The 27,154-nt window shown below is 35.6% G+C and overlaps 5 protein-coding genes and 1 pseudogene across 9 annotated transcripts; 3 read left to right on the top strand and 3 right to left on the bottom strand.

Moving 5' to 3' along the window:
- Window positions 1-8,394: 8,394 nt before the first annotated feature.
- Window positions 8,395-10,004, bottom strand: LOC104747652 (FBD-associated F-box protein At5g56370-like; annotated as a pseudogene).
- Window positions 10,005-11,017: 1,013 nt separating this feature from the next.
- LOC104715799 (AAA-ATPase At1g43910-like) lies at window positions 11,018-13,118 on the top strand. The gene is made up of 3 exons (XM_019233756.2): window positions 11,018-11,639; window positions 11,887-12,448; window positions 12,539-13,118. The coding sequence occupies exons 1-3, from the start codon at window positions 11,188-11,190 to the stop codon at window positions 12,929-12,931; spliced, it is 1,407 nt and encodes a 468-aa protein (XP_019089301.2). The 5' UTR covers window positions 11,018-11,187; the 3' UTR covers window positions 12,932-13,118.
- Window positions 13,119-14,471: 1,353 nt separating this feature from the next.
- On the top strand, window positions 14,472-20,065 carry LOC104770259 (methionine--tRNA ligase, cytoplasmic-like). 4 transcript variants are annotated; one of them, XM_087479879.1, is made up of 16 exons: window positions 14,472-14,766; window positions 14,921-15,034; window positions 15,125-15,252; window positions 15,394-15,441; window positions 15,600-15,702; window positions 15,785-15,859; window positions 16,025-16,131; window positions 16,252-16,387; window positions 16,518-16,678; window positions 16,826-16,923; window positions 17,057-17,128; window positions 17,264-17,346; window positions 17,441-17,469; window positions 18,037-18,416; window positions 18,501-19,541; window positions 19,635-20,065. In XM_087479879.1, the coding sequence occupies exons 14-16, from the start codon at window positions 18,159-18,161 to the stop codon at window positions 19,989-19,991; spliced, it is 1,656 nt and encodes a 551-aa protein (XP_087336005.1). In that variant the 5' UTR covers window positions 14,472-14,766; window positions 14,921-15,034; window positions 15,125-15,252; window positions 15,394-15,441; window positions 15,600-15,702; window positions 15,785-15,859; window positions 16,025-16,131; window positions 16,252-16,387; window positions 16,518-16,678; window positions 16,826-16,923; window positions 17,057-17,128; window positions 17,264-17,346; window positions 17,441-17,469; window positions 18,037-18,158; the 3' UTR covers window positions 19,992-20,065. The 4 variants fall into 4 exon arrangements, 3 of the variants coding, with proteins under 3 accessions (XP_087336005.1, XP_087336001.1, XP_087336002.1); XM_087479875.1 differs by lacking the exons at window positions 15,125-15,252; window positions 15,394-15,441 and having other exon boundaries at window positions 14,501-14,766; window positions 16,826-16,930; window positions 17,441-17,499; window positions 17,886-18,416; XR_015575594.1 differs by lacking the exons at window positions 15,125-15,252; window positions 15,394-15,441; window positions 18,037-18,416; window positions 18,501-19,541; window positions 19,635-20,065 and having other exon boundaries at window positions 16,826-16,930; window positions 17,441-17,649.
- Window positions 20,027-22,250, bottom strand: LOC104715784 (ferredoxin--NADP reductase, root isozyme 1, chloroplastic). Of its 2 annotated transcripts, none has more exons than XM_010433164.3 (5): window positions 21,860-22,250; window positions 21,719-21,772; window positions 21,049-21,381; window positions 20,748-20,967; window positions 20,027-20,665 (listed from the first exon to the last, which is right to left on the bottom strand). In XM_010433164.3, exons 1-5 carry the CDS (start codon window positions 21,884-21,886, stop codon window positions 20,166-20,168), a joined length of 1,134 nt encoding a protein of 377 aa, XP_010431466.1. In that variant the 5' UTR covers window positions 21,887-22,250; the 3' UTR covers window positions 20,027-20,165. The 2 variants fall into 2 exon arrangements, with proteins under 2 accessions (XP_010431466.1, XP_010431473.1); XM_010433171.3 differs by having other exon boundaries at window positions 21,049-21,375; window positions 21,860-22,213.
- A 163-nt stretch (window positions 22,251-22,413) lies between these two features.
- Window positions 22,414-24,378, top strand: LOC104715763 (uncharacterized). Its single transcript, XM_010433143.3, has 2 exons — window positions 22,414-23,338; window positions 24,012-24,378. The coding sequence occupies exon 1, from the start codon at window positions 22,571-22,573 to the stop codon at window positions 23,321-23,323; it is 753 nt and encodes a 250-aa protein (XP_010431445.1). The 5' UTR covers window positions 22,414-22,570; the 3' UTR covers window positions 23,324-23,338; window positions 24,012-24,378.
- Window positions 24,345-26,987, bottom strand: LOC104715752 (U3 snoRNP-associated protein-like YAO). Its single transcript, XM_010433136.3, has 7 exons — window positions 26,393-26,987; window positions 25,861-26,203; window positions 25,544-25,768; window positions 25,244-25,445; window positions 24,940-25,109; window positions 24,747-24,812; window positions 24,345-24,641 (listed from the first exon to the last, which is right to left on the bottom strand). Exons 1-7 carry the CDS (start codon window positions 26,821-26,823, stop codon window positions 24,564-24,566), a joined length of 1,515 nt encoding a protein of 504 aa, XP_010431438.1. The 5' UTR covers window positions 26,824-26,987; the 3' UTR covers window positions 24,345-24,563.
- Between the last annotated feature and the right edge of the window lie 167 nt (window positions 26,988-27,154).

Here is a 27,154-nt window from a genome sequence, read left to right as displayed (position 1 = left end):
ATTTTCTTATAATAATAAGATGCTTTAATATACTTTTGTTGTTGGCGTAGAAAAAGCTTTTATTTAGTTACCTATCTTTTTTTTTAACTCAAATAAATATTATATTACTTTATCAGAATGGGTTCAATGAGCCAAACAGGCTTTGTTACAGACTCAACATAAAAATCAGTAGTTTGACAACCAAATTTTGCAAACAAAGTTATGAATTTTTGATCTCCAAAGATTTAAATCCCGAATCACATTCAAAATGGAAGCATTCTCTTGATGGCCATTGACGATTTTAACTAAAGTTTCACAGTCTCTTTCAAAAATTATCGAAGTATAACCCCAGATTCATGCATGTTTTAATGTCGATAAAAGTGCTTTTGCTTCTGCTTCTAGAACAGACTGAGAGGTAGATAAGGCTGTTGCTCTCCAAACCAGAGCATCTCACTGATGATCTATGATTATCCATCCTCCTGAATTAGTGTGACTGTGTGTATCAAAAACTGCATCAAAATTACATTTAAACATGGGATGGATTGGTCTAGTCCAAGTTGATATGCGCGTAGTAAAATTGGTCGGAGTAGACTGGGCGTCAAGTTTTAGAATGGTTATCCATTCTTTTGTTTCAGCAACTGCTTTCAAAATAGTGATTGAAGGTCCTTCTCTAATATCATCAAAAACTTGTGTGTTCCTTGCTTTCCATATTCGCCAAAGAAGCCAAAATGGTAAATAGGAATTTTGTGTATTGTTTTGTTGACCTGCTAGATTGAGAAGTGTTTCAATAGATGACTATGTATCCGTGTGCACCTGGTTACTGTATTGAGGTGATATATTTGACATTTGCCAGACCATTCTCGCAAAAGGACACGTGAGTAAGGCATGTAGAATTGATTCATCTTCCTGGTTACATCTTGGACAAACAGCATCAATATTCATTCCTCGAGTTCGAAGTCGGGTGGTTGTAGGTAAAGCCTTGGATAAAACACGCCATAAAAAGTGTTTGATTTTTGGTAAGATTTGGAGTTTCCATATCTTGTTTTTCAGCTCCACAGATCCGTGAGGAATAGGTGGGATAGGGTTATCATCATGAGGATCATGAGTGAGAAGCCAATATCCTGATTTAACAGTATATTCACCACTCGTTGTATAGTGCCATATTAATCTGTGTAGTACTCCAATCTGTGAGATATATAGGTTCTTGATATCTGCTTGATCTTCTACTATGGATATAGACTCTATTTGGTTCAAATCCCAAGAGCGATAGTTCCCAATTTCTTGAATCAAAATATCCGATGTTTTATTGTGATGTTGAGCATTCGTAGTTGTTATCGGTCGTGGGGGGATGTCCTGGTAAGAAATTATCAGTACCAAGACGTATAGATTTACCATCACCAACTAGAAAACGAGAGCCCTTTTTAATCAGCTCTAGTCCATGCAGTAGAGAAGACCATCCATAAGATTGGTTCTTGCGTTCTTTTGCATCTAAGAGACTATCATCTTGGTAATAGCGTGCTTTCATGATTTTTGCAAACAATGAATTAGGAAATTTAAGCAATCTCCAGACTTGCTTAGCAAGCAAAGCATCATTAAACTTTTCTATATCCTGAAACCTAATCCACCTTCCTTTTTAGAGTGTTTTAGCCTTGACCATGAGATCCATGGAATACCACGTTGTTTAGAATTTCGTTCCCACAAGAAATTCATTAGTAAGGTTTCAATATCTGAAGTGACACCCTTTGGCAGTTTAAAACACGACATTGCATAAACAGGCATCGAAAGTGCAACTGATTTGAGCATTATTTCCTTTCCTGCAGGTGATAAAGTTCTTGAGCTTCAATGAGAAGTCCGATTCTTCACTTGGTCAATTATATAGGTGAACATTTCTTTTTTCTTTCGACCAAATTGTTCTGGAAGTCTTAAATATTTACCGCCTCCACCATGATTTGGTATGTTGAGGATCGACTTCAATCTGTCTTGTGTCGCTCCATAAACACGAGAGCCAAAAGTTATAACTGACTTTGATTTAGTTACCTATATATATATATATACATTTTTGAAGTACATTTTGTGTTATACCCTTTTAGTTATGTTTATTTAAATTTTATTTACAATATTAACCCCTACAACATTGCATAAAAAACAATAACTAATATATGGTAACAAAATTGATTAGTCAAATAATATGGTAAGAGTTCCTTTATTTAATATTACGGTCATATATGTATATATATATATATATATCGAATATTAACTAATGCTAAGGTAAGGAATATTTCGAATTCAAATGTACTAAATTTTAACGCACGGTATACCGCGGGACAATTTTTTTTATATAATCAAATTTGAATTTCTATTTGTTTGTTATATTTAGTTAAGTAGTATTTGGATTGTTCATTATTAATATAAATAATAAAATACATAATAGGTAACTTATAAGATATTATATGATAAAGACACAATTTTGCTAATGATTTAATTGTTTTACAGAATTTAGTTAAATTACCTTGATTTGATATGTATAATATTTTATTATTTGTAGTGTTGACAAAATAATTAAATGAGTATTTAACCCGTATTTTAACACCAAATTTAATATTTTAAATTTATAGTAATGCTAAACCCGTCAAGTCTATAACCCGTCCTGCTATATAATCACATTATATAGTATTTTAAACTATTTGTAAGCAATGATTGTAAATTATTTATAAGCAATGATTGTAATATTTTAATTGATAAAGGAAAATAGCAATGAAGTGGAGATATCAATTTAGGAATATGATGTTAAATATAAAGATTATATAAGTATAAACAAAAATTGATTTAGAAAAATAGAAATAATTTTAGAAGATATATTTTAGGAATCAAATTGGTGTAACCATTTTATAGATATATTAATTGAGTACTCGACTTTGAATTGCCAGATTTAAATTATTGTTTTGTGCAATTTTTTAAGGATCAATTATGTAAATAAGTTTTAAAATAAGTTAAACTTCAAGGATAGAACACAAATTGTACTTCAAAAATGTATATATAGATATTTGGTATGACTCTTATAAACAAAATCGAGAAAATATAGCTAATAGAAGAAACTAATTATACACATACACAAAAATTAAGGAATATTGTCTACTCTTATCCAAATTTTAAACATAATTATCAAATTTTCCAAGATATTATGCTTGCTCACCAATTTTTACATCAAACGTATTTCTATCATCGATAAGAAACTATATAAATAAACCTCTCACTATAAAACTAAAATGTACCAACTCATAAAAAACAAGGGAGATTTGCATTGAGACACACTTTCTATGAAAGCATGTTTATTTGACACACTTTTTGTCCATGGGACACTTTTTGCCAATTTCACATAATTTCTAGACTATTTTAACCTTCATCATATAAGTTTATAACCTTCATCACATTTTCTTTTTCTATTATTCACTTTTTTTTTTCTCCTACTCTCTTTGTAATCACTTTATTTAATTATTATGAAATATTTTTTTGATTTTGTTTTTATCATTCATTATAATTTTATTTTTTCTACATTTTAAGATCCATTTTAATATATTTAAAATGAATAATTATAATACATATTATCCACTTATAGTTGAATATTTGTTGATTGTTATGTGGATGCTAAAAATTTCTTATTATGTGGATACTATACTTATTCTAAAATCAAGTCCACATGGACGATGAATTATACACGTCCACTAAAAACTATTTATGTTTTGGTGAAGTAGTCATTGTTAACTATCATAATATGTTGACCTCATCATATCCCCAAAAGACCTAAGCATGAAACCGTTCATCATATCATATCCTAAACTCTAAACCAAAAACCTCTATCTCTAATGGTATTCATTATGTATTGTTTATGTAGACAATATTTCTTTACAAAATTGGTGTCCATTAATTTGTATGGAGCGGATTGTATTTGTATCTTAAAAACTAGGTTTGTATAATGAAAATTTGATGCCATCATGTGGATGAGGTGCTATGGATACTGATTAGTTATACATTATCTATTTATATTTGAATAATTGTTCGCTATTATGTGGATGGTTAACATATATAGATGAATACTTACTTTTGGATGATTAGAGAAAAATATATGAATACCTAATTATCCAATTATAGTTGAATATTATTTGTTAATTGTTATGTGGATGCTAAAAATGTCTTATTATGTGGATACTAATGTCTTATTTGGGGATACTTATGTGGATACTTATTTTAAAATCAAATCCACATGGATGATGAGTTATACACGTCCACTAAAAACTACTTGTGTTTTAGTGAAACAATCGTTGTTAACTATCAAACAATTTTAACCTCATCATATCTCCTAAAAAACTAAGCATGAGACCGTTCATTATATCTTATCCTAAACCCTAAACCCAAAACCTCTAAACCCTAAACCCTAAACCCTAAACCATAAATCCTAAAGCCTAAACTCTAACACCTAAATCCTAAACTATAGACCTTAACCTTAGATCATAAACCATAATCATAACTTTAATTTCATAGAAAATTTAACAAATGTAGTCAAATATGAAGATCTTTTACTATAAAACATGAAATTGACCTACCCCAACCTGTAAACCCTGAACCTTAAATTAAGGCAAATTTTTGACTTCTTGCATTACATTCTTTATAAATTTCCAAATTCATTGATGTTGTTCGCCATATAAAAAAAACATATAAATACCTAATTAGTTAAACAACTTGTGGTTTAGTAAAGTAGTCATGGTACACTATCAAACGATTTTAATTTTTCATGTCCATAAAATCAAGTCCACGTGGACGCTAAATTATACACGTCCACTAAAAGCTACATGTCTATAAAATCAAGTCCACGTGGACGCTAAATTATACACGTCCACTAAAAACTACATGTCCATAAAATCAAGCCCACGTGGACGCTAAATTATACACGTCCACTAAAAACTACTTGTGTTTTGGTGAATTAGTCATTGTTAATTACCAAACAATTTTAACCTCATCATATCCCCTAAAAACCTAAGCATGAAACCGTTCATTATATCCTATACTAAACTCTAAACCCTAAATCTCTAAGCCTTAAACTCTAAAACTCTAAACCCTAAAAACCTAAATCTTAAATTTTAGATCATAAATTTAATCTCATAGTAATTGTAACAAATGTAGCCAAATCTGAAGATTTTTTTACTATAAAACATAAAATTGATGATCAATAACATATGAAAAATATTTGATGGATGATATTATATATATTGAACATGAAACTAAATAATCATAAACATATAAGCATCTGGATTTGATTTTGTAGATGATAAATATATCAAAATGCAAAATTTTAAAAAGATATAAATGTGGCTAAGGAATATATATATATTGTTATCCACTACTCAAGATTATTCAAACACATATATCAAAGAAAGGGAGTAAGATAAACAAATAACATAAAAATTATTTGGAAATGGAGAGAAAGTTAGAGAAGGTGAGAAAGAAAGATAAAGGAAAGAAAATAGAGTAAAAATAAAAAATAAGAGAAAGATGGGTGTTGAGAAGTAATGTGTTTGGAGAGAGAGAGTTAGAGGGTAAGAAAGTAAAACACTATAAAAAAGTGTGTGGTGGTCCAAAAGTGTGTTAAAATACAACATTTTTATAGAAAAGTGTGTTAGAATGCAAATATTCCAAAAAACAATTATATTTCGACAAAACAAACAAACTTTATGCTTTGTAATAGACAAATTCTTTACTCTATGTTATTTTTTCTGAAATTTAGATATTTTTATTGTTTGTACTCAAGTCAGATTTTTTTTACGTCAACAGATTATAACTGATTAAACATAATTTTAAACATAATTGTCAAATTTTCCAATATATTATATTTGTTCACCAATTTTTACATCAAACGTATTTCTATCATCGATAAGAAACTGTAGAAATAAACCTCTCACTATAAAACTAAAATGTACCAACTCATAAAAACAATTATCTTTCGACAAAACAAACAAACTTTATGCCTTGTAATAGACAAATTCTTTACTCTATATTATTTTTTTCTGAAATTTAGACATTTTTATTGTTTGTACGTCAACAGATTATAACTGGTTATATATGATGTCTCAATTATTTTCATATGGGTTTAGTTGATAGAGATTTTTACTTTATTTTTTGTTAAAGTATTTGATTTAGCTCTTGAAAGTTGGAGTTTCTGGAAATGGTTTGTGTAGACCATTTATCTATGTTCTAACACTTGCTTGGCCTCTTTTAATTTTTATTTGTAACAGGTTACGTTTTAACATAATTTTCCGTTTGACATAATTGTATTGTAAACTGGTCGAATGTTTTTTTTTTTAGTTATGTCATCGCAAATGTATATGGATTTGATTATCTTTTTGTCTTCTTGATTTTCCTTGGCTGGTTATCAACATGTAAGATTTATACAATTAAATCTCTCGGCAAAGAGATTAAAGTATGAAGATAACTTCATTTTATAACATCCAAAAAAAATAATTTAGAATGTATAATTATTATTTTTGTTCGTGATAAGAGAAAAAAATAGTCATATGATAGCAAATTCTCGAATTTATATTAACATTTTTGAAATATATTTTTTGTTCTACTTATTACAAAGTTAATCCTTAAAAATTACAAACAAAAAAATATCCATTAGATTCCTAAAAATGTCTACTAATTTGGTTTATAATTTCTTAAAACAATATATATATATATAGAAATTTATTATACTTAATAACATATGCCAAAATATATATACAATAATTTTTTCTTTAAAAACTCTAATATTCAATAATAACTATATTGTTTGATATGAACAATTAAAATCTTTAATGGTTGTTAATATGCTGATAAAAAATTGTAAAAATATTTATTTTACGGGTTAAATCTAATAAATTATAGTATTTATAATATAATTTCATCTGTGGTATACAGCATAATAACTTTTACGGATATAATTCTTTCAGAGGTTAAATCTAAAAAACATTAAACTTACGGGTTAAATTTAAAAACACTAAAAATTCAAAAATAGAATTATGTAAGAATAATTCTTTCACGGGTTAAATCTAAAAAGTACTAAAAATTAAAATTTTTATAACCATAAGAAATTTAATACGGTAAAAATGTAACATTATTATAAATAAAACTACAGTAAAACCTCTATAAATTAATAAAGTCGGGACCATGAAATTTTATTAATTTATAGAGGCTTTAATTCATCGATAAATTAATAATTATTAATTTATAGAAAGAATTTCCTAATTTGGTAATAAAATATTAAATATAAGATTTAATCTTTATAACTAATATTTTTATAAAATCAATTACAATGAAAATAACAATTATCATGTTTTGAAGATAGCACTCAAAATTTTTTATATAGTAAAAATATTAAAAATAAACTCTAATAAAAATTAATGTGTAGATATATACATATATTTGGATACTTTTATATAATTATTAATTTATATTATTGATGGGACCATATATTTACAAAGAAGTTTCAAAAAAAATATTATTTTATTATATTATCGATTAGTATCCAAAATTACACTAGTCCCAACTTGGGACCGGATAAATTTATTAATTAATAGAGATTATTAATTTACCGAGTATTAATTTATAGAGGTTCCACTGTAAATAATTGTCTCGTCGTGTTTGTGGTATATAGCTGGTCAAATTTGAGAAGTAACAATCGAAATACAATTATACAATCTTAAACACTAAACAAAAGAAACAAAATTAACAAATAAATACAATTTTAAAAAATTTAGTTTTTTCTATTATAAAACTATTGTCCTGCGGGATAAAATCTAGTTTATATTACTTTTAATGCTGAAATGTAGCGGCAATATATTAGGATTCAATACCCCACAATCGTTTCTAGGTACCAGAAAAAAAGAGTATCCCACGATCGAAACGATTTGTAAAATTATATGGGATAAATAACCTTTTTTAAAAACTATTTTTGCAACAAAAAAAGAATCATATGATTACCGTTAGGTGCTACCATACATACTTAACTAACTCTCACTATTTTACCGTTAGAAAAAAAAAGCAATTCTATGAATCCAAAAGCCCTTCACAGTTCAGATGATGAAACATAAATGAACCGGAGCGATTAAAACATATATACTAAGGCTTAAAAGTCATTGACACAAATCAGCTTCGGGATTCACAGGTTCGTTACATATTTTCAGTTGAAGACAAAAGCTTGACTCTAGAGGCTTTAGTATTTTCAGTTGAAGACAAAAGCTTGACTCTAGAGGCTTTAGCAAAAATATAAAATTGGTAGCTTTTGTATCATCACATCATTCATATCATGTATTCCACTATAGTTTTATCGATAAAATTCACGATGACTAAAAAAGAGACAAAGACAACCATGCATGTGATCCCTTGGTAAAATCATTTTAGCACTAAAAACAAATAAAGGCTAAAGTCAACAAAAAAGAAAAGGCTTGACCATGTAGAAACAGAGCAAACTGGTTTTCAGAGATGCAATAAAACTGGTTTAGAGCTAATTTTGTTTTTCATAACTGCTTCTGAACCAGCTGGTTTCAGACTTTTAGCCAAAGACGAGCTGACACGTCGTTGAACCTCTGGACAAAAGAGCCAACTCTATGAGCATTCCATGTTTCTTCTCCAAATTAGTGACTTCTGGTGAGAAAATCGCTTTCTTTAAACGACAAGAATGTTTCTCTAAACGATAAACGTTGCGAGTTCTTTCTCTACATTCCATCCGCTGCAGTTTCTCCATTCCAAAGTTTCAAGTCCGGACAGCAACGTTTCAGGAACAGAACTTGGCTCATCCCAATGTAACGCTCCTTCTCCAAAACAACAGCCATGTCTCTGATGAGGATATATATATATATATAGAGATCATTAGACCAGTACTAAAACGATTATAGATGAGACTGAAATAACCAAGCGAAGTCCGAAAAGTTTTACCTCACTGAGTTTGAGAGCTCGTAGTTTTGGAGAATGTGTGAGAAAAGACAGAAGTAGATCCCATTCTGAATCACATGTGCAGAACTCCAACTCTACAAGCTGATGGAATATTTTACCAGTAGGAAACGGCGACTGCAAATAGAATCATAAAGACTAATTAAAAAAAAAAACTATGTAATTTGGTTTTCAAAATAGTGTTTAGTAATCTACCTCTGAGGGTAAACATATCGAGAGGCGTTTGAGTGATGTAAGAGAACCAAGCATGTCATCGGTATTAGAATAGATAACCTCCACATTTGCAGACACGATCTCAGGCATTTTCTCAATCATACACTCGTAACCGACATCTCTAATCTCTAAGCACTTCAAAGAAGGAGCATTCAACTCAAACATCTCGTCATTAGATTCTCCAATGTAGATTAACCTTTGTAGTAAAGGCAACGTGATAGGAAAGGTTGTTACGTTATCTTTCTTTTGACGGTCCACCATCAACTCTTGAAGAATAAGGCAGCTTGATAAAAGCTTCTGAGGGGTTTCATCATCAGAGTAAATCACCCAACGAAGGTGCAATACTTTGAGTAACGGGAAACTAACAGGGAACTTGACATCGGCAAGCGACACATTGCTGAGTTTGAGTGCCACGAGTGTTCCGCAAGTAAACAAACTTTGAGGTAATTTGCTAGGCTGCTGAAGAACGTAAGGATAATAATCGAAATGGCGTAAACCTCGTTCCACCGCAATTCTAACCCAAAATCCGATATCTACGTCATTGCATTGCCTATCAAACTTGAAAGATAAACTATCTAATATTGGAGCCGTGTTTAATAGCAAAGACCTGTCCACAAACAGCAGAAACCTCGCATGATCAGCAGCGTTCTTAGTATAATCGGTGTACTCGAGTTTATGAACCAACTTCCAAAGATTCCGCCAACGTTTCGACAAAAGACTTGTCTTCAAGACATCTTTTGTGGTAAGCAATGAAAGTATATGCAACAAGAAATCATCCGGCAAGAAACTGATCCTGTCCATTGTATTCTCTCAATCAATCCAGTGATTTTTTTTTTTTTCTGTCAACACAGAGAAATTTGAAAAAAAAAACCCAAATCAGCAATGAGGAGACCTGGACTCAAATTATTACATTTTCAAATCTGTGTAATCTTGAGAAACAACACCAAAAATATTCAAAAAGAAGAATTAAAAGCTTATGAAATTCAAAGTTTAATGCTTTCCTAAGTAACAGGGCGGTTTATAAATTAAAAAACAGAGGAAATATCCAATCTAAGCAAAACCGCATAATACAGAGACTGAAAATTACCCAAATATCATCCGATGGATGCTACTCACATTCTGAAGAAGACACGAATATATGGCTAACCTTGGAACCCTATTTATACCGTCATTTAGGGTTTTATATTAATTATGCCGTCATTTATAAATTTTTATGTATTTTCTTATACTTTAATATACTTTTGTTGTTGGCGTATAGAAAAAGTTTTTATTTAGTTACCTTTTTAATTTTACTTTTAATGCTGAAATGTAGTGGCAATAAATTAGGATTCAATACCCCACGATCGTTTCTACAAAAAAAAAAATATATATCCCACGATCGAAACGATTTGTAACATTTTTTTTATAATATTTTTGCAACAAAAAAAGAAACATTATCCATTAGGTGCTAGTCCATACATAATTAACTCTCACTATTAGCCGTTAGAGAAAAAAAAAAAAAAAAAAAGCAATTCTATGAATCCAAAAGCACCTTCACAGTTCACATGATGAAACATAAATGAACCAGAGCGATTAAAACATACTACTAAGGCTTAAAAGTCATTGACACAAATCAGCTTCGGGATTCACAGGTTCGTCTTGGTTTTACATATTTTCAGTTGAAGACAAAAGCTCACATGTTGGTGGGGCTCTTGATGGTAAGTAAATACACTTCTGTTTGCAGCGTCGTAGTTAAATTAAGAGCCTTAATTACAGCTGTTTCTGTATATAGTAATCCTTATGAAAACGCGTTTCTTAATATGTATCCCTTTTTGTAAGCTTTACCAACCAAACATCTCATTCCATATGAGGAAAGCACGAAGTTACTCTGTAAGCTTCCTCCCCGTTACTAAGAACAGTAACTCGAAAACTTGCTCCTGAAGTTTTCTCTTAATAAATACACACACCCACCACTCACTTGCTTAATCATCCACACCATCATCTTCATTTCACCACCTGAGAGAACTGATAACAATGGCGTCGAGATTCTCTACTAAAATCCCTTCCCTCTCTGCAATTTTCTCCATCTACACATCTCTCTCCGCTTTCACTATGCTCTTCAAAACCATTCTCCGTGAGATCATTCCCACCAAGATCCGTGACTTTATCGTCTCCAAATTCACAGACTACTTCTCAACTTATTTCAACCCCAATTTCACGTTCATCATCCAAGAAAAGAGCGACTTAGTCCCGAATCAGATGTTCCGTGCTGCCCAAGTCTACCTGCCGACCCTTCTCACAAGAATCTCCACCGGGAGTCTCCTCGTCGGTTCCAGAAACCTCAATAATCCGACCGCTAAACCCAAATTTGGAATACCCGTAAAAGCCAAAATCACCGATGAATTCGAAGGGATTCCTCTTGAATGGACTCTTCACTCTGAGAAAGACCCTGACACTAATCCTTTCCAGAAGAGTAAACAGATACGGTAACTTTTCTCATAAGTAACCCTTAAAAATTTAGGTTTTTTTTGTGTGCCTAATTAATTACGCTTACTATGTAATCAGCTAGTAATTTAGACATTAAATTCTCAATACAGATCCCTAACTTTTAAAATTTATTTTTCCGTTTTCAATTGTAGTCTTCTAACCTGAGTGTAAGTACTTTCTGTATGCTTCGTATTCTGACTGTTTTGTGTTTGGTAATTGTAACTGATGTTTTATTTGGGGTTTCAGGTACTTTCATTTGACGTGTAAGAAGGAGTTTAGAGACAAGATTATGTCGGATTACTTCTCATATATCGCCAAGTCATCGATGAAGATATTGACACACAGAGATAATCTCAAAATCTACACCTACGATTCACAACGTCACGAATGGCAATCAGCAATTTTTCAACATCACACGACATTTGATACCCTAGCAATGGAACCTGAGCTCAAGGATACATTGATCAGTGACCTAGACGCTTTCTCCAGTGGGAAAGACTTCTTCAAAACCGTAGGACGAGCTTGGAAACGTGGTTATCTTCTTTACGGTCCACCTGGGACCGGGAAATCGTCGCTTGTTGCTGCAATTGCTAACTACATGAACTTTAATGTCTATGATCTTCAGATTCAGAGTGTTGAAGATGATGAAATGCTTAGACAGATTCTCACTATGACTCAGAACCGTTCCATTCTTCTCATGGAAGATATTGATTGTGCTGGAGCAGATGCTAGAAACGAGGATAAAGAAGATGACGAGAATCTTCAGGATATGAAGAAGAAGAAGAAGAAGAAGAAGAAGGATCCCCAGGTTCCATGGAGTGTACACTAAACTACTTTATCTCTCGGCTTAATTTCTCTGTTTTTGTGTTCTGATCATTCTTGTCTTTTTTTGGATCAGGTAACTTTGTCTGGTCTACTTAACTTTGTTGACGGGTTGTGGTCAAGCTGTGTAGAGGAACGGATCATAATATTCACCACGAATCACAAGGAGAAACTCGATCCAGCATTGTTGAGACCAGGAAGGATGGATGTTCATATTCTCATGGACTACTGTACGCCTGCCGTTTTCAAGAAACTCGCCGCATTGTATCTCAACATCAAAGAACACGTTTTGGTTGAGCCTATTGCGAAGATGTTCCGTGAGGTGAAAGCAACTCCAGCTGAAATCACACAGCAGCTTATGGTGAGCAAGAACCCGGATGTTGCGCTTAAGGGTATTGTTGAGTTTCTTGAAAGCAAAAAAATGACCAAGGAGAGTGTTGATTCTGAAATCAAAGAGGCAGAGGCATGAAGCTTCAAGGATCCATTGAAGTAGTTTACCACTATATATGTAGTAATTAAATAACTCTTTGTCTCAATTTCATTTGGGATTTAGTAGGACTGATGGATATGGATCCATCATCCGTGGAAGTAATCTAGTACGTATGTAGTTACTTAATAATAATCATGCATAGGCCTCGTTGCCTCTGACTTACAAAGCTTGTTATGTCAAGAAAAGTCATATATATGTTATGTATGCTAAGTTTCTTCCACTCTTCCTAAGTGAAGAAGAAGGAAAACACAATATCTGACACAGCGGATACATCAAACTGTTCAAAAGACAAGATGATAGATAAGCTATACAAGAAAGCCTAAGAAAGAACTGGTTGTGTCTAAGAAAGGAGTTGGGGTTAAGGTTGGGAAAGGTCCAAAGAGAGTGGATAGGAGGATGAAGAGTGATGCTAGGAAGATCTTTGAACCAAACTGCTGATACATCACTCTTCATCCTCCTTGTCCGAGATCTTCAATGATGCAAGACAATTTGTCCTGACATTGGACGCACGAGGGAACCTGGTCAAGGTGAAGGAAGGGAAAGAAGAACGGAGCAAAGAGAAATCTTTTCAGCAGGTTCGAGAAAGCAAGCCAATCATCGGGGAACTGCACCATCGCAATTAATTATATAATTTTTTTTAACAGCAAATCAAATACTCACATATCCTACAAGAGTTTTAATAGTATAAAATTAAATAGAATACAAAAATACAGGTGTTAAAAAATCTATACTGTAAATTTTCTAACATAACTATTTAAATAAAATTCATTAAAACATTAATATATAGAGATTATGTATAAAAGTATTATAAGTTAGTTTTATTTAGTTTTTTTTTCTATAATTTTGTTTAATTCGAACCGAACAGAATCAAACCAATCCGATTATTGACCTAAAACTTATTTTTAGAAATCGAAAACTTTGAACCGAACCGAATAATCTCTCTTTTAGGGCACACAATATAAAATAAGGTTTAATTTGCTAGCTAGGAAAAAAATCTCTGTTTCGTCTTTCTCCATATTTTTTTTTTTGTCAACAAGTACATATTCTTTTTTTCTCCATATTCTTTCTCCATAATCTTTTTTTCTTTCTCCATATTCTCTGATCCGTCAAGTAAAAGAGAAAAACCTGGTTAGCTTGTATTCTTGTTCTTGCGCCATGGAAGACGACGGCAAGATCGTCCCCAAGTTGCCAATCCCAGGCAAGAGAAATATACTAATCACAAGTGCTTTTGTTAGAATTCTTACTTCTAACCTCTCTTAGGTTAGATGTCTTGCTCTCTCTATCTCTCAGATTTGGTTTGTTTGTTAGAGATGAGACAAAAAGCGGTTTTACTCCAAAGACTACATTGTTAAACTTGGATAATATTCACTTACAACATTACATCTCTTTTATACTACTTCTTCCTCTTAACCTAATTACTATGCTACAAACAACCAAACCCACTTAATACATTGGGCTTAATTCACTTATGGCCCAAACATCTTATTACAAAACACACAAGTCCAACTTCTTCTTCCTTGTTGACTTTTTCCCTTGTCGTTGACTCTTGCTCATTCGCTGTCACGACACTTTCATCTTCTTGTCCGCTTTGCTTCTTCTTCTCTTCATCCTCTTCTTACTCTTCTCTTTGTTTACTCCACTTGCAGGATTAACCAATTAATCAACTTCCAACACTCCCTCTTGATTCATTTGGTTAATCCCCAAAATTTTAAATTAGGGATTTGAAACCCTTCTCTCTTTTGCTCTTGGTTGTTCTCTGGAAAGTTCTTTCATCCCTTGGACGAATCTTCTCACGACATCAGCAAAGCTAACAGGTGAGTTTGCTATATCGATCTCCATTTAGCTCCGAATCTTCACACATCAATCTTCTTCCTCTTGATTTTCCAGCGTGAAGTTCTTTTCATCTCCCTCTTGAATCCATCTCCCTCTTGCTTCGATTCTTCTCAATCGATCCTTTCTTTTCTGCAGGTGCTTGGGAGTAAAATCTCTGATGCTTCACGTCCGTCTCTTCCCGTGAGTCGACCCATCACCATCTCGATTCTTCCTCATGTAGACTCTATGCTCTCCACAGTCCGCAGACAGGTAACTCCTTCCCTCTCCTTTGTTTCTTTTCTAGCTATGGCTTCTTGTCTGACATCACCATTTTCCATGGTTCCTCTTTCACAATGTCAGCATAGCTCATTACCAAACTAGTTCTTCTCCCTCTTGACCTGAATCTCCATTGATCCAGCTTTTCTCTTGCGAATTTCTTTGCCACTTCTTGACAGATTTCACAATCTCTTCTGTGTTGCTCCCTCTTGGTGAATTTCTGTTTATCACACAACAACAATTTTCTTACCTCTTCAAGGCTTTTAATCTTGTTGCTTCTGCTACTCTTTCACCGTTTATTCTCTCTCGGCTGTTGTTGCCAATCTCTTAAATTGGTTTTCTTTGTTCTTTAGGCTCTTGATTTTCTTCACACTCCCGCCAGCCTTCTCCAAGCCTCCTCCGTGAGTTCCTTTCTCACGTCTCTGCTAGTTGCTTCAACCAGCCATCCTCTTGTTCTGTTTGCGAATTTCTTTGTCAACTCTTTGACATATTTTCTTTGCATTCTCCTCTGTTTTTCTTCATTAATCAATTTCTTGACCAATGCTTCTCTCCCTTGCAGGAACCAGTTCAGTCTTGTGGCTTCATCACTGTCTCCTACAAGTTTGAGCTGTCTCACGTTTTCTTCTTGGTTGTCTTTCCAACCTCCTGCTGCTCCCTCTGTGGTGAGCAGTCTCTTGTTCTTCTGTTTGGTTTCAGCTTTGATCTTTCTCTTTCTAACCAGTTGTTGTTCCCTTTCACTCTTAGTGAGCACCCTCCTTCTGGTTTTACTTTGATCTCTGCTTCTCCAACACCTAGCTTGTGTCGTTCTCTCAAGCTCAGGTATGCATTCTCCCTTTCTTTACTTTGAGTCTTCTTTGATCACCAAGTTGTGCATTTCCATTCTCTAAACCATCACTTTGGTTGACCTTAGTCTGTTTGGTTTTTTTTTTTTTTTCACCATCACCTAAAGCTTTTCTCTAACCTCGGTCTATTTGGTTTTTCCAGAATCTCCAACACAACTTGAGTAATCAAAAACTTTCCAAACTTAAGCATACCTCTCTCATCTTCAACCTCAGCTACAGATTCTCCCTATTGGTTTGATGCTTCACATAGTTTGTTCTCAGCCTCAACCTTCTTTCTCAATCCATCTCTTTTGAATTTGAGTCTTGTTGATCTTTGAACTTTGATTTTGTTCACACTAACCTCATGAGAATTTCTTTTCATGGCTGCAGCTTCCTTTCATTGGTGACTGAGCTTCTTCTCTGCTTCAGCCCCACTCTTCTTTGACACATCCTCCAAGAGGATTACACCTCTTCTATTCCAGCCTTACACTCTTCTTTTCTGTGCAGGCTCCCTCTCTTCACCTAGGTTTTTCTCTAACCTTAGCTTTGGATTCTTGAATCATCAATCTCGGCTTTGTCCGACTTTGTTTGTTTGATTCCTTACACCTCCACTTTGGTTTTCTCTAACCTTGGCTTCTTTTCTCTTCTTGTTTCAGTTGGAGAACCACATGGATCCTCAACTTCACCAAGCATCTTCAAGCTTCACTTCACCATGTCAGAACAAGAAAAGAAATCACCCCACAACTCTGTCTTCACATCCGCACTATCTCCACAGCTTCTTCCAGAGACCTCCTCGCCTTCTTGGGTGCTCTTGAAGGTACGGTGTAAAAGTCTTTGTGGTAGCTGATGGTGCTCTTGTCACCACATCCTTTTCCTTCTTTTCTTCTTTGACAGTTTCAGTTTGCTCTTCTTTGTTCTCTTATTTTTTTTTTTCTTTCTCAGCCTTACACTTCTCCTTGTGCAGGCTTCTTCCTTCCTCTCCCAACAAGCTTTGCTTTGAACAATATGCTGGGTTTCTTTCTCTTCACAGCCTTTGAGCTGCTTCTCCTTCTTTTGTTTCAGGTTTCAGGTTTTCTCCTAACCTTTCACCTCTCTGTTTCAGGTCTGTTCATCTCTCAGTGATGAACGACTTCATGGAGGCTCCATCTCTGCTCATCTGTCACTAATGAACAGCTCCCTCTCATGCCTTTCTCAGGTTGCAGGCTCTTGACATCTTCTCTGTGACGCGGGCTCAGACCTAAACTGTGGTGGAGCTTCACCGTCTCAGGTTTGCTCCATCTTTACTCTTTCACTCAGCTCACCTCTCAGTGATGAGCTGCTCCATCTTTCTCTTCTTTCTCTTTGCCGTTTCCTCTTACGGCAGCTTTCTTCTTCTCCCTCACAGCCTCTCACTTGGCTGCAGGTATTCCATTGAGCAGCTTCTCTAGCCGCATCTCACTTCCTCCTTACTCTCGGATCCGTTGGTCTTGTCTAACCAAGCTTCAGGTCCGAACACATCCCCTCACTTTCCCTTCTTCTTCAGTCTCTTCCTAGACTGCCTTTTCTCCCTCTCGGCCTCAACCCCTTCTTCTTCTTGCAGGCTCCAGGGATCTTCAGCTCTGATACCATGTTAGAATTCTTACTTCTAACCTCTCTTAGGTTAGATGTCTTGCTCTCTCTATCTCTCAGATTTGGTTTGTTTGTTAGAGATGAGACAAGAAGCGGTTTTACTCCAAAGACTACATTGTTAAACTTGGATAATATTCACTTACAACATTACATCTCTTTTATACTACTTCTTCCTCTTAACCTAATTACTATGCTACAAACAACCAAACCCACTTAATACATTGGGCTTAATTCACTTATGGCCCAAACATCTTATTACAAAACACACAAGTCCAACTTCTTCTTCCTTGTTGACTTTTTCCCTTGTCGTTGACTCTTGCTCATTCGCTGTCAGGACACTTTCATCTTCTTGTCCGCTTTGCTTCTTCTTCTCTTCATCCTCTTCTTACTCTTCTCTTTGTTTACTCCACTTGCAGGATTAACCAATTAATCAACTTCCAACTGCTTTGCCTTACGTCAACAACGTACCTCATCTAGGAAATATCATTGGTTGTGTTCTAAGCGCTGATGTCTATGCTAGATACTGTCGTCTTCGTGGCTATAACGCGATATATATATCTGGAACAGATGAATACGGAACTGCAACAGAGACAAAAGCTTTAGAAGAGAATTGTACACCAAGAGAGATCTGTGACAAGTACCATGCAATTCATAAACAAGTTTATGATTGGTTTGATATAAGTTTCGACATGTTTGGTCGGACTTCAACTCCTGAACAGACAAAAGTTTGCCAAGACATCTTCAACAAGCTGTGGGAAAACGAGTGGATTTCAGAAGATACTATGAAACAGCCTTACTGTGATACATGCAAGAAGTTCTTAGCTGATCGTCTTGTTGAAGGTTTTTGTCCAACTGAGAAATGTAACTATGATTCTGCTCGTGGAGATCAATGTGAAAAGTGTGGAAAGGTTTTGAATCCTACTGAGCTTAAAGATCCTAGGTGTAAGGTGAGTTTATATATGCTTCAGTACTCCTTTATGATTTGTGTTGTTGATTTGGCTTTTCTTAATAGTGATTGATTTGTCAAACAGGTTTGTAAAACCACACCTAGATTTCGAGACACGGACCACTTGTTTCTTGAGCTTCCGTTGCTAAAAGATAAGTTGAAAAAGTATGTTGAAGAGACATCAGTTACTGGATCTTGGAGTCGGAATGCTATTCAAACGACAGATGCATCTCTTAAGGACGTGTCTAGATCTGATGAAAACGAAAGCGAAAGGGAGGGGCTTAAGAAAAGATGCATTACAAGGGATTTAAAGTGGGGAGTTCAAGTTCCACATGAGAAGTATAAAGAAAAAGTCTTCTACGTTTGGTTTGATGCTCCTATTGGTTACGTTTCGATAACATCATGTTACACATCTGAATGGGAGAAGTGGTGGAAGAATCCTGAGAATGTTGAGCTTTATCAGTTTATGGGGAAAGATAATGTCTTTTTCCACACTGTGTTGTTTCCTTCAGCGCAGCTTGGAACTGGTGAAGATTGGACTATGATGAAGACAGTTAGTGTGACTGAGTATTTAAACTACGAAGACGGCAAGTTCTCTAAGAGTAAAGGTGTTGGAGTGTTTGGTAATGATGTAAAAGATACAAATATACCTGTCGAAGTGTGGAGATACTACTTGCTGACCAACAGGCCTGAGAAGTCTGATACAGATTTTAAATGGGACGATTTGAGAACAAAGCTTCATGACGAGTTGTTGAGTAATCTTGGAAACTTTGTTAATCGAGTTCTGAGTTTTCTAGCAAAGCCTGAAGATAAAGGAGGTTATGGATCTGTCATTCCTGATGCTACTGATCCTGAATCTCATGATTTTACTAGATCACTTGTTAAAAACGTTGGAACATTGGTGGAAGAATATGTTGAAGCTATGGAAAAGGTTAAGCTCAAGAAAGGGCTTCATATCGCAATGACTATATCGAAAGCAGGGAACACATATTTGCAGGATACCAAATTTTGGAAACTCTACAAAGAAGACAAACCTTCATGTGCAGTTGTTATAAGAACTGCAGCTGGTTTAGTACACCTTCTTGCGCGTTTATTAGAACCTTTCATGCCATCTTTTTCTCGTGAGGTCAGTTATATATATTTTCAGAAACGTTGATTCCCCGTTTAGATTTAGTAGCATGCCAAGCGTGATTAGTGTTATCTCTCTTGTATTTTGTAGGTGTTTAAACAGCTAAATTTGCCACCACATTTTTCACTCTCGGACGAGAAAGGAGAGGTATTACAAGCAAGTAGACTTTGGGAGTTTCTGCCTCCTAGTCACAGGATTGGAACACCTCAAACATTGTTCAAGAAATTGGAAGAGGAAGAGATGAACCATTACAGAGAAAAGTTTGCGGGAAGTCAAGCTGATAGACTTGCTAGGGATGCAAACGGTACTACAGGAAGACCTCGATTGGCGGATGATCGTGAAGTCAATCTTTCTCTTGAAGGAAAGGCATCTGTTTTTCTTTTAAATTTGTGTTCTTTATTTTCTTTGGTGTTTGGTTTGTGTCCTCTTGTGTTTTGTTTATGTTAAAATTAGCTTATTTTGTTTCTTGGAAATAGTTGAAATTAGAGGAAAGATATATTGGGACTTTTTTGATTGTTTCATCTGCTGCAGCGTTGTAGTTTAGTTACCCTGTGTTCATTAATTGACACGATTATTCAGTTGCAGAAAATGTTAAAAACCACAGAGACTAATACTATTAACTCAATACACTTCAACATGCCACTGCTTGTTCTTCCTGAGCTGAGTGAGTTTCTGCTCCCAGCTTTCGCCTCGCTCTTCAGCGACCCTCTTAAGCGTATCTTGAATCCCAGGCATCATTCCTTTAAGCCCGCAAAAGTAAATATGAGCTCCATTGTCCAGAAGTTTGAAGATCTCGTCGCTGTATTCTTCAATCTTGTCCTGCACATACATCTTCCCTCCTGTCTTGTTCTTCTCTTCTCTGCTCAGCGCTTTGTCGTACCTGAAGTTCTTTGGATAGTCCTTGAGGTAACCGGAAAATTCTTCATCATAGAGAAGACTGTCTGAGTTAGCCACACCAAGGAATAGCCACGCGAGTCCATCAAACTTGAAATTAGGAACGTTCTCCATAAACATACGCCGTAGGTATCCTCTGTATGGAGCAACTCCGGTTCCAGTAGCAATCATTATGTGAGTAGCTTTCTGGTCATCTTCAGGTAACAGCATTACCTTTCCAGACGGACCTATCAACAATATCAAACATTTTAGACCAGAAAAATTCAACAAAAAGAAGGGGTTCCATAGCAGTAAAACACATAAACTTACCGGTGATTTTAACTTTATCACCAGGTTTGGCATTGCACAAGAAGTTACTGCATACACCAGCTTTGGAAGGATCTTCTTTTCCTGTCTCTGGATCATAGTAAATAGCTCGACGGACACACAGACTAGCTGTTTTCCCATCAAAAGAATCTCCATACCTTGTTGACGCAATCGAATAAAGGCGAACGTTGTGAGGTGCACCAGGTTTCTTGGGATTCTCACCCTAAAAATCAAGAATACAGCAAATGTTACGAGGGAGCAACTCATTTATCGGCAGAAAGGTAACAGAGTTAGAATCACTTACAGGAGGAATCACTCCATAGCTTTGTCCTTCCCAGTAAGGAACATTACCATCATGATCAATAACAATGTGGCAAGTCTCTCCAGGTGCTTTCGGACCAACAATTCTCTCAACCGAAACAATAGTTGCTGTGTAAGGCTCCTTAGGCCTGTACAAGTTCAACGGAGTCTCTTTTGGATCTTCAAGTTCTAGAGGAGTAACCAAGACTTTGGATTTGCTTGCTTGCTGAAGTGACATACATACTGTGGACCGTTTCTTCACACTAAAGCTTCTAGATTTAGAATCTAGTCTCAGCCGAGGACCCCATGACTTCTCAGTGAAACTTTGACTCTGCAGCTGATACAGAACCAAATGGTCAACGTTATAATTTCCTCCTTCCACTTGGATGAGATGCCAAAGATATATTTTAAACTCCACAAAGGATTCCAATTTGGTTTCTGAATAGATGCAAGATCTAGTTTTTATCATCTTCTAGTTCTAAAGAGTGAACCTTTTCAATACCAAGTTCACTACAAGTCTTCACATTAAAACCAAAACAAAAAAAAGGTCACTACAAGTCGACATCAGAACTAAACCCACCAAAAAAAACCAAAAGACAAAAAATTTCAGGACCATCTAAAGCATCTGAATCAACAAAAGTGAGTAATCTAAAATCTAGATTGGTTTTGCTCACCTTGATCATAGATCGAGTCGACCCATCAATCCCAGTTGGAAGAGCAACGGACATCTGAAATCAAAAACCAAAACTTTCATTAAATAAACCTGAGAAACAAAAGAGGTTGAAGAGTAATAATAATAGCTACATTAAATAAACCTGAGAAAGAGGAGTTGAGAGAGCCATGGCGATAAAGAAAAGAGACGAGATTTCTCCAGAAGAATTATAATTAGAAGAAAACAAATGATTGAGGAACAGAAGAAACAGAGGATTCTTTTTTCTGGGTTTATAGTAGTACTAAAAAGGTGAGCTGAAGAAGAAAAGATCCTTTCAAGGCCCAGAAGAGACAACAACAGAGCAGTAGCCCATACTGACTGCAAATTCTCAAACTTTTTGGCTCCTCGAGAGATCTCTAGTGGACAAATTGCTTCACTATTGCTCTTATTGAGGTTTTTTTTTTGTTTTGTTTGTTTCTCACCTACTTGTGTGTGCTGGATCTGTTTTTTACTTTTCAGCAAAATTATTTCGTATTTAACTCAATAGCATCAGTACTGCGGTATCCAAAACAAAACCAACAAATTAAATCAAATTGAACCAAAACTATGCAAAATCGGTTCTAATTCGGTATACAAGAAATGAAAAAAACCCAAACCGGAAAACCAATAGCATAACTGGAGTTTACTTTATGACAAGATAACCCTCAACTTTATGCTGAATCTACAATTTTGACATCGTGCTTTATTGGACGTAAACGACGTCGTAGCTCGAGTGAGTTTCTTCTTCTTCCCACTTCCACAGTCGAGTCGCAAAACCCTAAAATCTCCATTTTCAGACGGAAAGCATTGAAGAAACAAAATCAGAAACGAAAACATGATTCGAGTGACAAGACCAAAACCAATCATCGAATCACTGAGTTACAACCTTCTCCAAAGATGCTCCGCAAGCGGAACTCCTAAAGGAAAAGCCAAGCTGAAGACAGGTCAGCCATTGAAGCGTAACAAAGTCGCCACCAAGAAAAGCGGCGGCGGCGGAGCACCAGCTGGAGACGGAGAGGAAGCTGTTAAAGGAAAAGGAAGGATTTCCGATGAGAAACAGAAGCTTTACGAGCAATGCTTAAACGCTCCTTGCCCTGTTCGCTACTTGACACCCAAAGAGATCGAGCGCGAGGCGCAGCGTGAGAAGCTAGGGTTGATTAGTAAAGAGAAGCAACGAGATATAGAGATCCAGAAGAAAGGAGGAGCTGCTTCAATGGGAGTAACCGATGAACCGATCCGGATTGGTACCGTTGGTTTGGATTACGTTTCGTTAGGGATCTTTGAGGCTGATGAGTTGCCTAAGTATAAGCTGACTGAAGAGGATGGAGAGAGACTTGCGAAGGAGTATAGTAAAGTGTTGATGAGAGAGCATAGAGAGCGTCGTGCAGCTGAGACTGCGTTTTTGAATTTGAAGAAAGCTGCGATTGAGGCGTTGCCTGAGAATCTGAAGAAGGCTGCGTTAGAGCCTGATTTGACTCCGTTTCCGGCGAATCGTGGTATGGCTACTCTTACTCCGCCTATTGAAGGGTATCTTGAGAAGGTTATGGATGCAGCTAAGAAGAGCTCTAGTAAAGAGAAGCTGAGATGATTTCGTTTTTAAAAGGTTAGAGATTTTTTTTGTTTTAATCTTGCTGTTGCTTTAGAGCTGAGCTATTATTGTGTGTTTGTCCTGATCAAGGGAACTATTCAGGATTAAAATGGTTAGTACTTAGTAGTATTGATCTTTGAGTGTTGGATTTACTTTGTTGTGGCAAATGGCTCGGAATTGATAGTAGTACTCTGGCGTCTTAGGTTTATGATGTTGTACAAAATGGCTCAAACTTGGCCGGTTAGTATACATGTACTATGATACTAACCCTTTCTTAGAATTGGACCGTTGAAGTAGATGAATGATAATCTTTCTCTTGTATTTAAGCTAGTGTTTAGAAAAGCTGAATTGTTAACCCTTAGAAGCATTCTCTTCTCTAAGGTGGCTCTTTTGCATGTAGGCTTGAGTCTTATTTATGGCTCTTTGTATTATTCTGTATCATCTTTATTTGCTAGATGTGCTCTTGTTTAGTTATATATCTATCATCTTTGCATATAGCATGTATCCATTCCTCATATTGTGGTATTCAGTTTATGTATGGACGCTTACTAAGCTTTCCTAATCTATATACTCTGTGGTTTCTTATTGATGTATGTGTGACTGTGTGTGATTCCTTTGCGGTTTCTTATCTCTGCATGAAGTCATTCTCAGAGCTTGCCTAATGATTTCTCTGCTTGTTCTTATCCAGTTGATTCTATGTTTAGAATGGAATAGCAACGAGACCTGCTTCTTCAAGAAGTGCTACACACAAGAAATTTCACAAGCCTGTTCACTAGCTGCATTTAGGTGTTTTCTTGCTTGCAAACGAGACTTTCTGAAGCCATCCATGTCCAAACCTTGACAAATAATAAAGTCTTCATTTTATGATTCTTGGCTTATAATTTTCCATTTGTCAAATGACTTCAACATTATGAGTCCAAAGGTGAAATAGGAGCCTTTGTGGCTTTTCTAGTGGCAAATTTTTTTGTGATTTTTATCCTCTTCGATTCATCAAAAACTCAAAATGTTAAAGTTCTGAAAATTTGGGAAATTTATCCTCTTTGATTCATCAGAAACTCAAAATGTTAAAGTTCACATCTCTCGTATTAAAAACAAAAAATGGTACAAAGCACAAACAAAAAAGGGAGCAAAAACAAGAGTTGCAGAGACCTCTAATCACTATCTTACTTCAGTTTCCATCTTTTTGGCTTAGCAACTCAAAAATATTTGTAACGACACTTCTTTAATCCCGATGAAGTACTTATGACAGCCTTAAGGGATGTATTGCAACACCATTTTCCGCAGATTTTACGCAGCCCCATCTTCCAAATCGCGTTTCCTGCGACATCAATTTCACAATACACAACAGGTTTTGATATTAGCATTTAAACACACAAGAAGAAAAAGATAGAAACAAAAGAGAAAATATGAGATGATCACATACCTGTCCAACACCGGCAATCAGAAATTTACCCGACTTTGCAAAAGCCAAAGAGTTCACAAATCCAGTCTGTAAGATCATACAAGACATTGCAAGGATTATTACTTGATAAATGATAAGTGAAATGCTTAAATTAGTGACAAACAACAGTTTCATCAGACAACACTAAGAACAGAGCTAGTGAAAGAAAATTTACCAGTGGAAGCTTGTGCAAAGGTCGAATGGCACCAGTTTCAACAGCCCACAAATGCACAAAACCATTACCAGCTCCAGATGCAGCAAGATCACTACCTCTACAACTAGCAACTGAATTGACCCAAGAACTTGCTGAACAGTCATTGTCGATTGATTCATGACCACCGTTTTCTGTTGAGCAAATAAATAAGAATTAGACATTTCAGAGCATCAGGAACATCATAAGTGTTTTGTAACTATATAATGCAATGCCAAGATTCAATAGCAACAGAGATGAGATGGAAAGGATCTAAATGATGTTTTACCTAAGCTTCCATTGGTGGTGATTCCATCAGTTTTATCACGATGTGCATTCTTGAGAATGAATAGCGGTTTCTTTTTTAACATCCCCCAAAGAGCAACAGTTCCATTATCCGAACCAGACAGGTACTCATTATCACTGATAAAACAGCAGCTCTCAAGAGATGATGCAGGAGCACGATAGACCATACGGCTGCTCTCAGGCACCTATTATCATATAACACAACTTAACAAATACAGAATAATAATAGAAACCTTACGATGATAGCTCCCAATAGTGTTCAGATGATGGAAATAGCTATTACCTTATGAATTAGCATGGTTCTATCTCTTCCAACCGTAAGTGCACGCTCCTTCCGTAGCACATCAATGGCTAGAATTTCACCTTGGTGGCCAAAATTATCAGCTACAAACGCTTTGTCCTCTGCATTCCACACCTTCATATTTCTATCAAACGAACCAGAATAGACTTCTGCAGTTCCGTATCTGAAACATAGACAAGAAACAGTGTTCCGGTGACCTGGAAAGGCCTGTAGACACATAACCATAAAAACTGAGCGCAAAACTTGATGAAAAGAACAAACAGATAAAACACTAAACAGAAACCAAATATATCATTTACCTGGACATGCTCTCTGGTACGAACATCCCAAATATGAACATGACGATCAACTCCTCCAGTGGCCAAATAACGACCATCAGAGCTAACAGCTAAAGCAAGAGATTCCCTGCTGTGTTTCTTATTTCGAGGCTCCCTCAGTTTCATCCCATGAGACTTCAGAACTTCATCACTCGGCCATATGTATTTGTCAGTTTTACCAGAAGATACATCCCAATGCACAATAGTACCATCTTTTGAAGCTGAAAACCCTCTAGAATCATCATCCGATAGAGCTACCGATACAACAGATCGTCGGTGCTTGACAAGTATACTAAATCCATCAGTACTTAGTGGCTCCTGAACCCTGATTCATTAAAAAAGCTTTTTAATCAATACCACTCCCAACCAATCTTCAAATAAAATCACTACTTTCCTTCACAATTAAACCATTTCCCTAAAGCACTAACTACCCATAAACCCTAAATTACAAACAATCTCAAACCTAAAAATTGGAATTTGAAAATACATGAAAGGTTCAAAATTTATTCATTACCTGGATGCAATAAGTCTTCGAATCCTACCAGTATCCTCCTGCTGCTTCTGCATCAAACTCTTCTTAAGACTCTCATCATCATCATCATCGTCATCATCATCACCACCCTGTTCATCACGCTCTCTACGCCTAGCTTCCTTCATTCTATTAAGCATCTCCTCAGCCAATCTCTTCCTCTTCTCTCCCGCCGTCTCATCAGCAAACTCATCCTCATCCTCCACTTCAACATCAACTCTTTTCCCATCTTCATCTCCACCTGTAAATCCATCCTCTTCCGCATCAGAGTCTATAGACTCGATGTCGTCGTCATCGTAACTCACTTTTCTCCTCTTCTTCGTCTCTTCCTCAAAGAATGGATCCCTTTCATTCGGACCCTTTTTGCCTCCTCTCTTAAAGCCTCCACCTTTATTCTTCTCGTTGTTGTACTTCATACTTCTCTCTCTCACTCTCTTTTAGGGTTTAACGTTGTGAACGCCTTTGACTCGTCTAGGTTTAGCCTCAGGGTTTAGTGGCGACGGAAGAAGCTAAGAAAGCGATTTTGTTTATTTTGGTCGGAGAAAGTTCACAACTTTAAAATCTCCCACTTAGGTTTTTCTTCAGGAATCGGGTTTACCGGAATTTACCCGGACTGACCCGGCCCATCAAATTAGCTATTCTATGCTAAGCCCATTAGGAATGCTGGGCCTTTTAGATTTAATCGGATCAGTTCGGTTTATTCATCGGTTTATCTCTCTCAAATCTCTCATAGTATACCGAACCGGA

This window comes from Camelina sativa, chromosome 2 (assembly GCF_030686135.1).
Source record: "Camelina sativa cultivar CO46 ecotype springtype chromosome 2, ASM3068613v1".
NCBI classification, from domain to species: Eukaryota; Viridiplantae; Streptophyta; class Magnoliopsida; order Brassicales; family Brassicaceae; genus Camelina; species Camelina sativa.
Note: the sequence above shows the minus strand (reverse complement) of the source record. Positions and strands in the feature narration are given on the sequence as shown.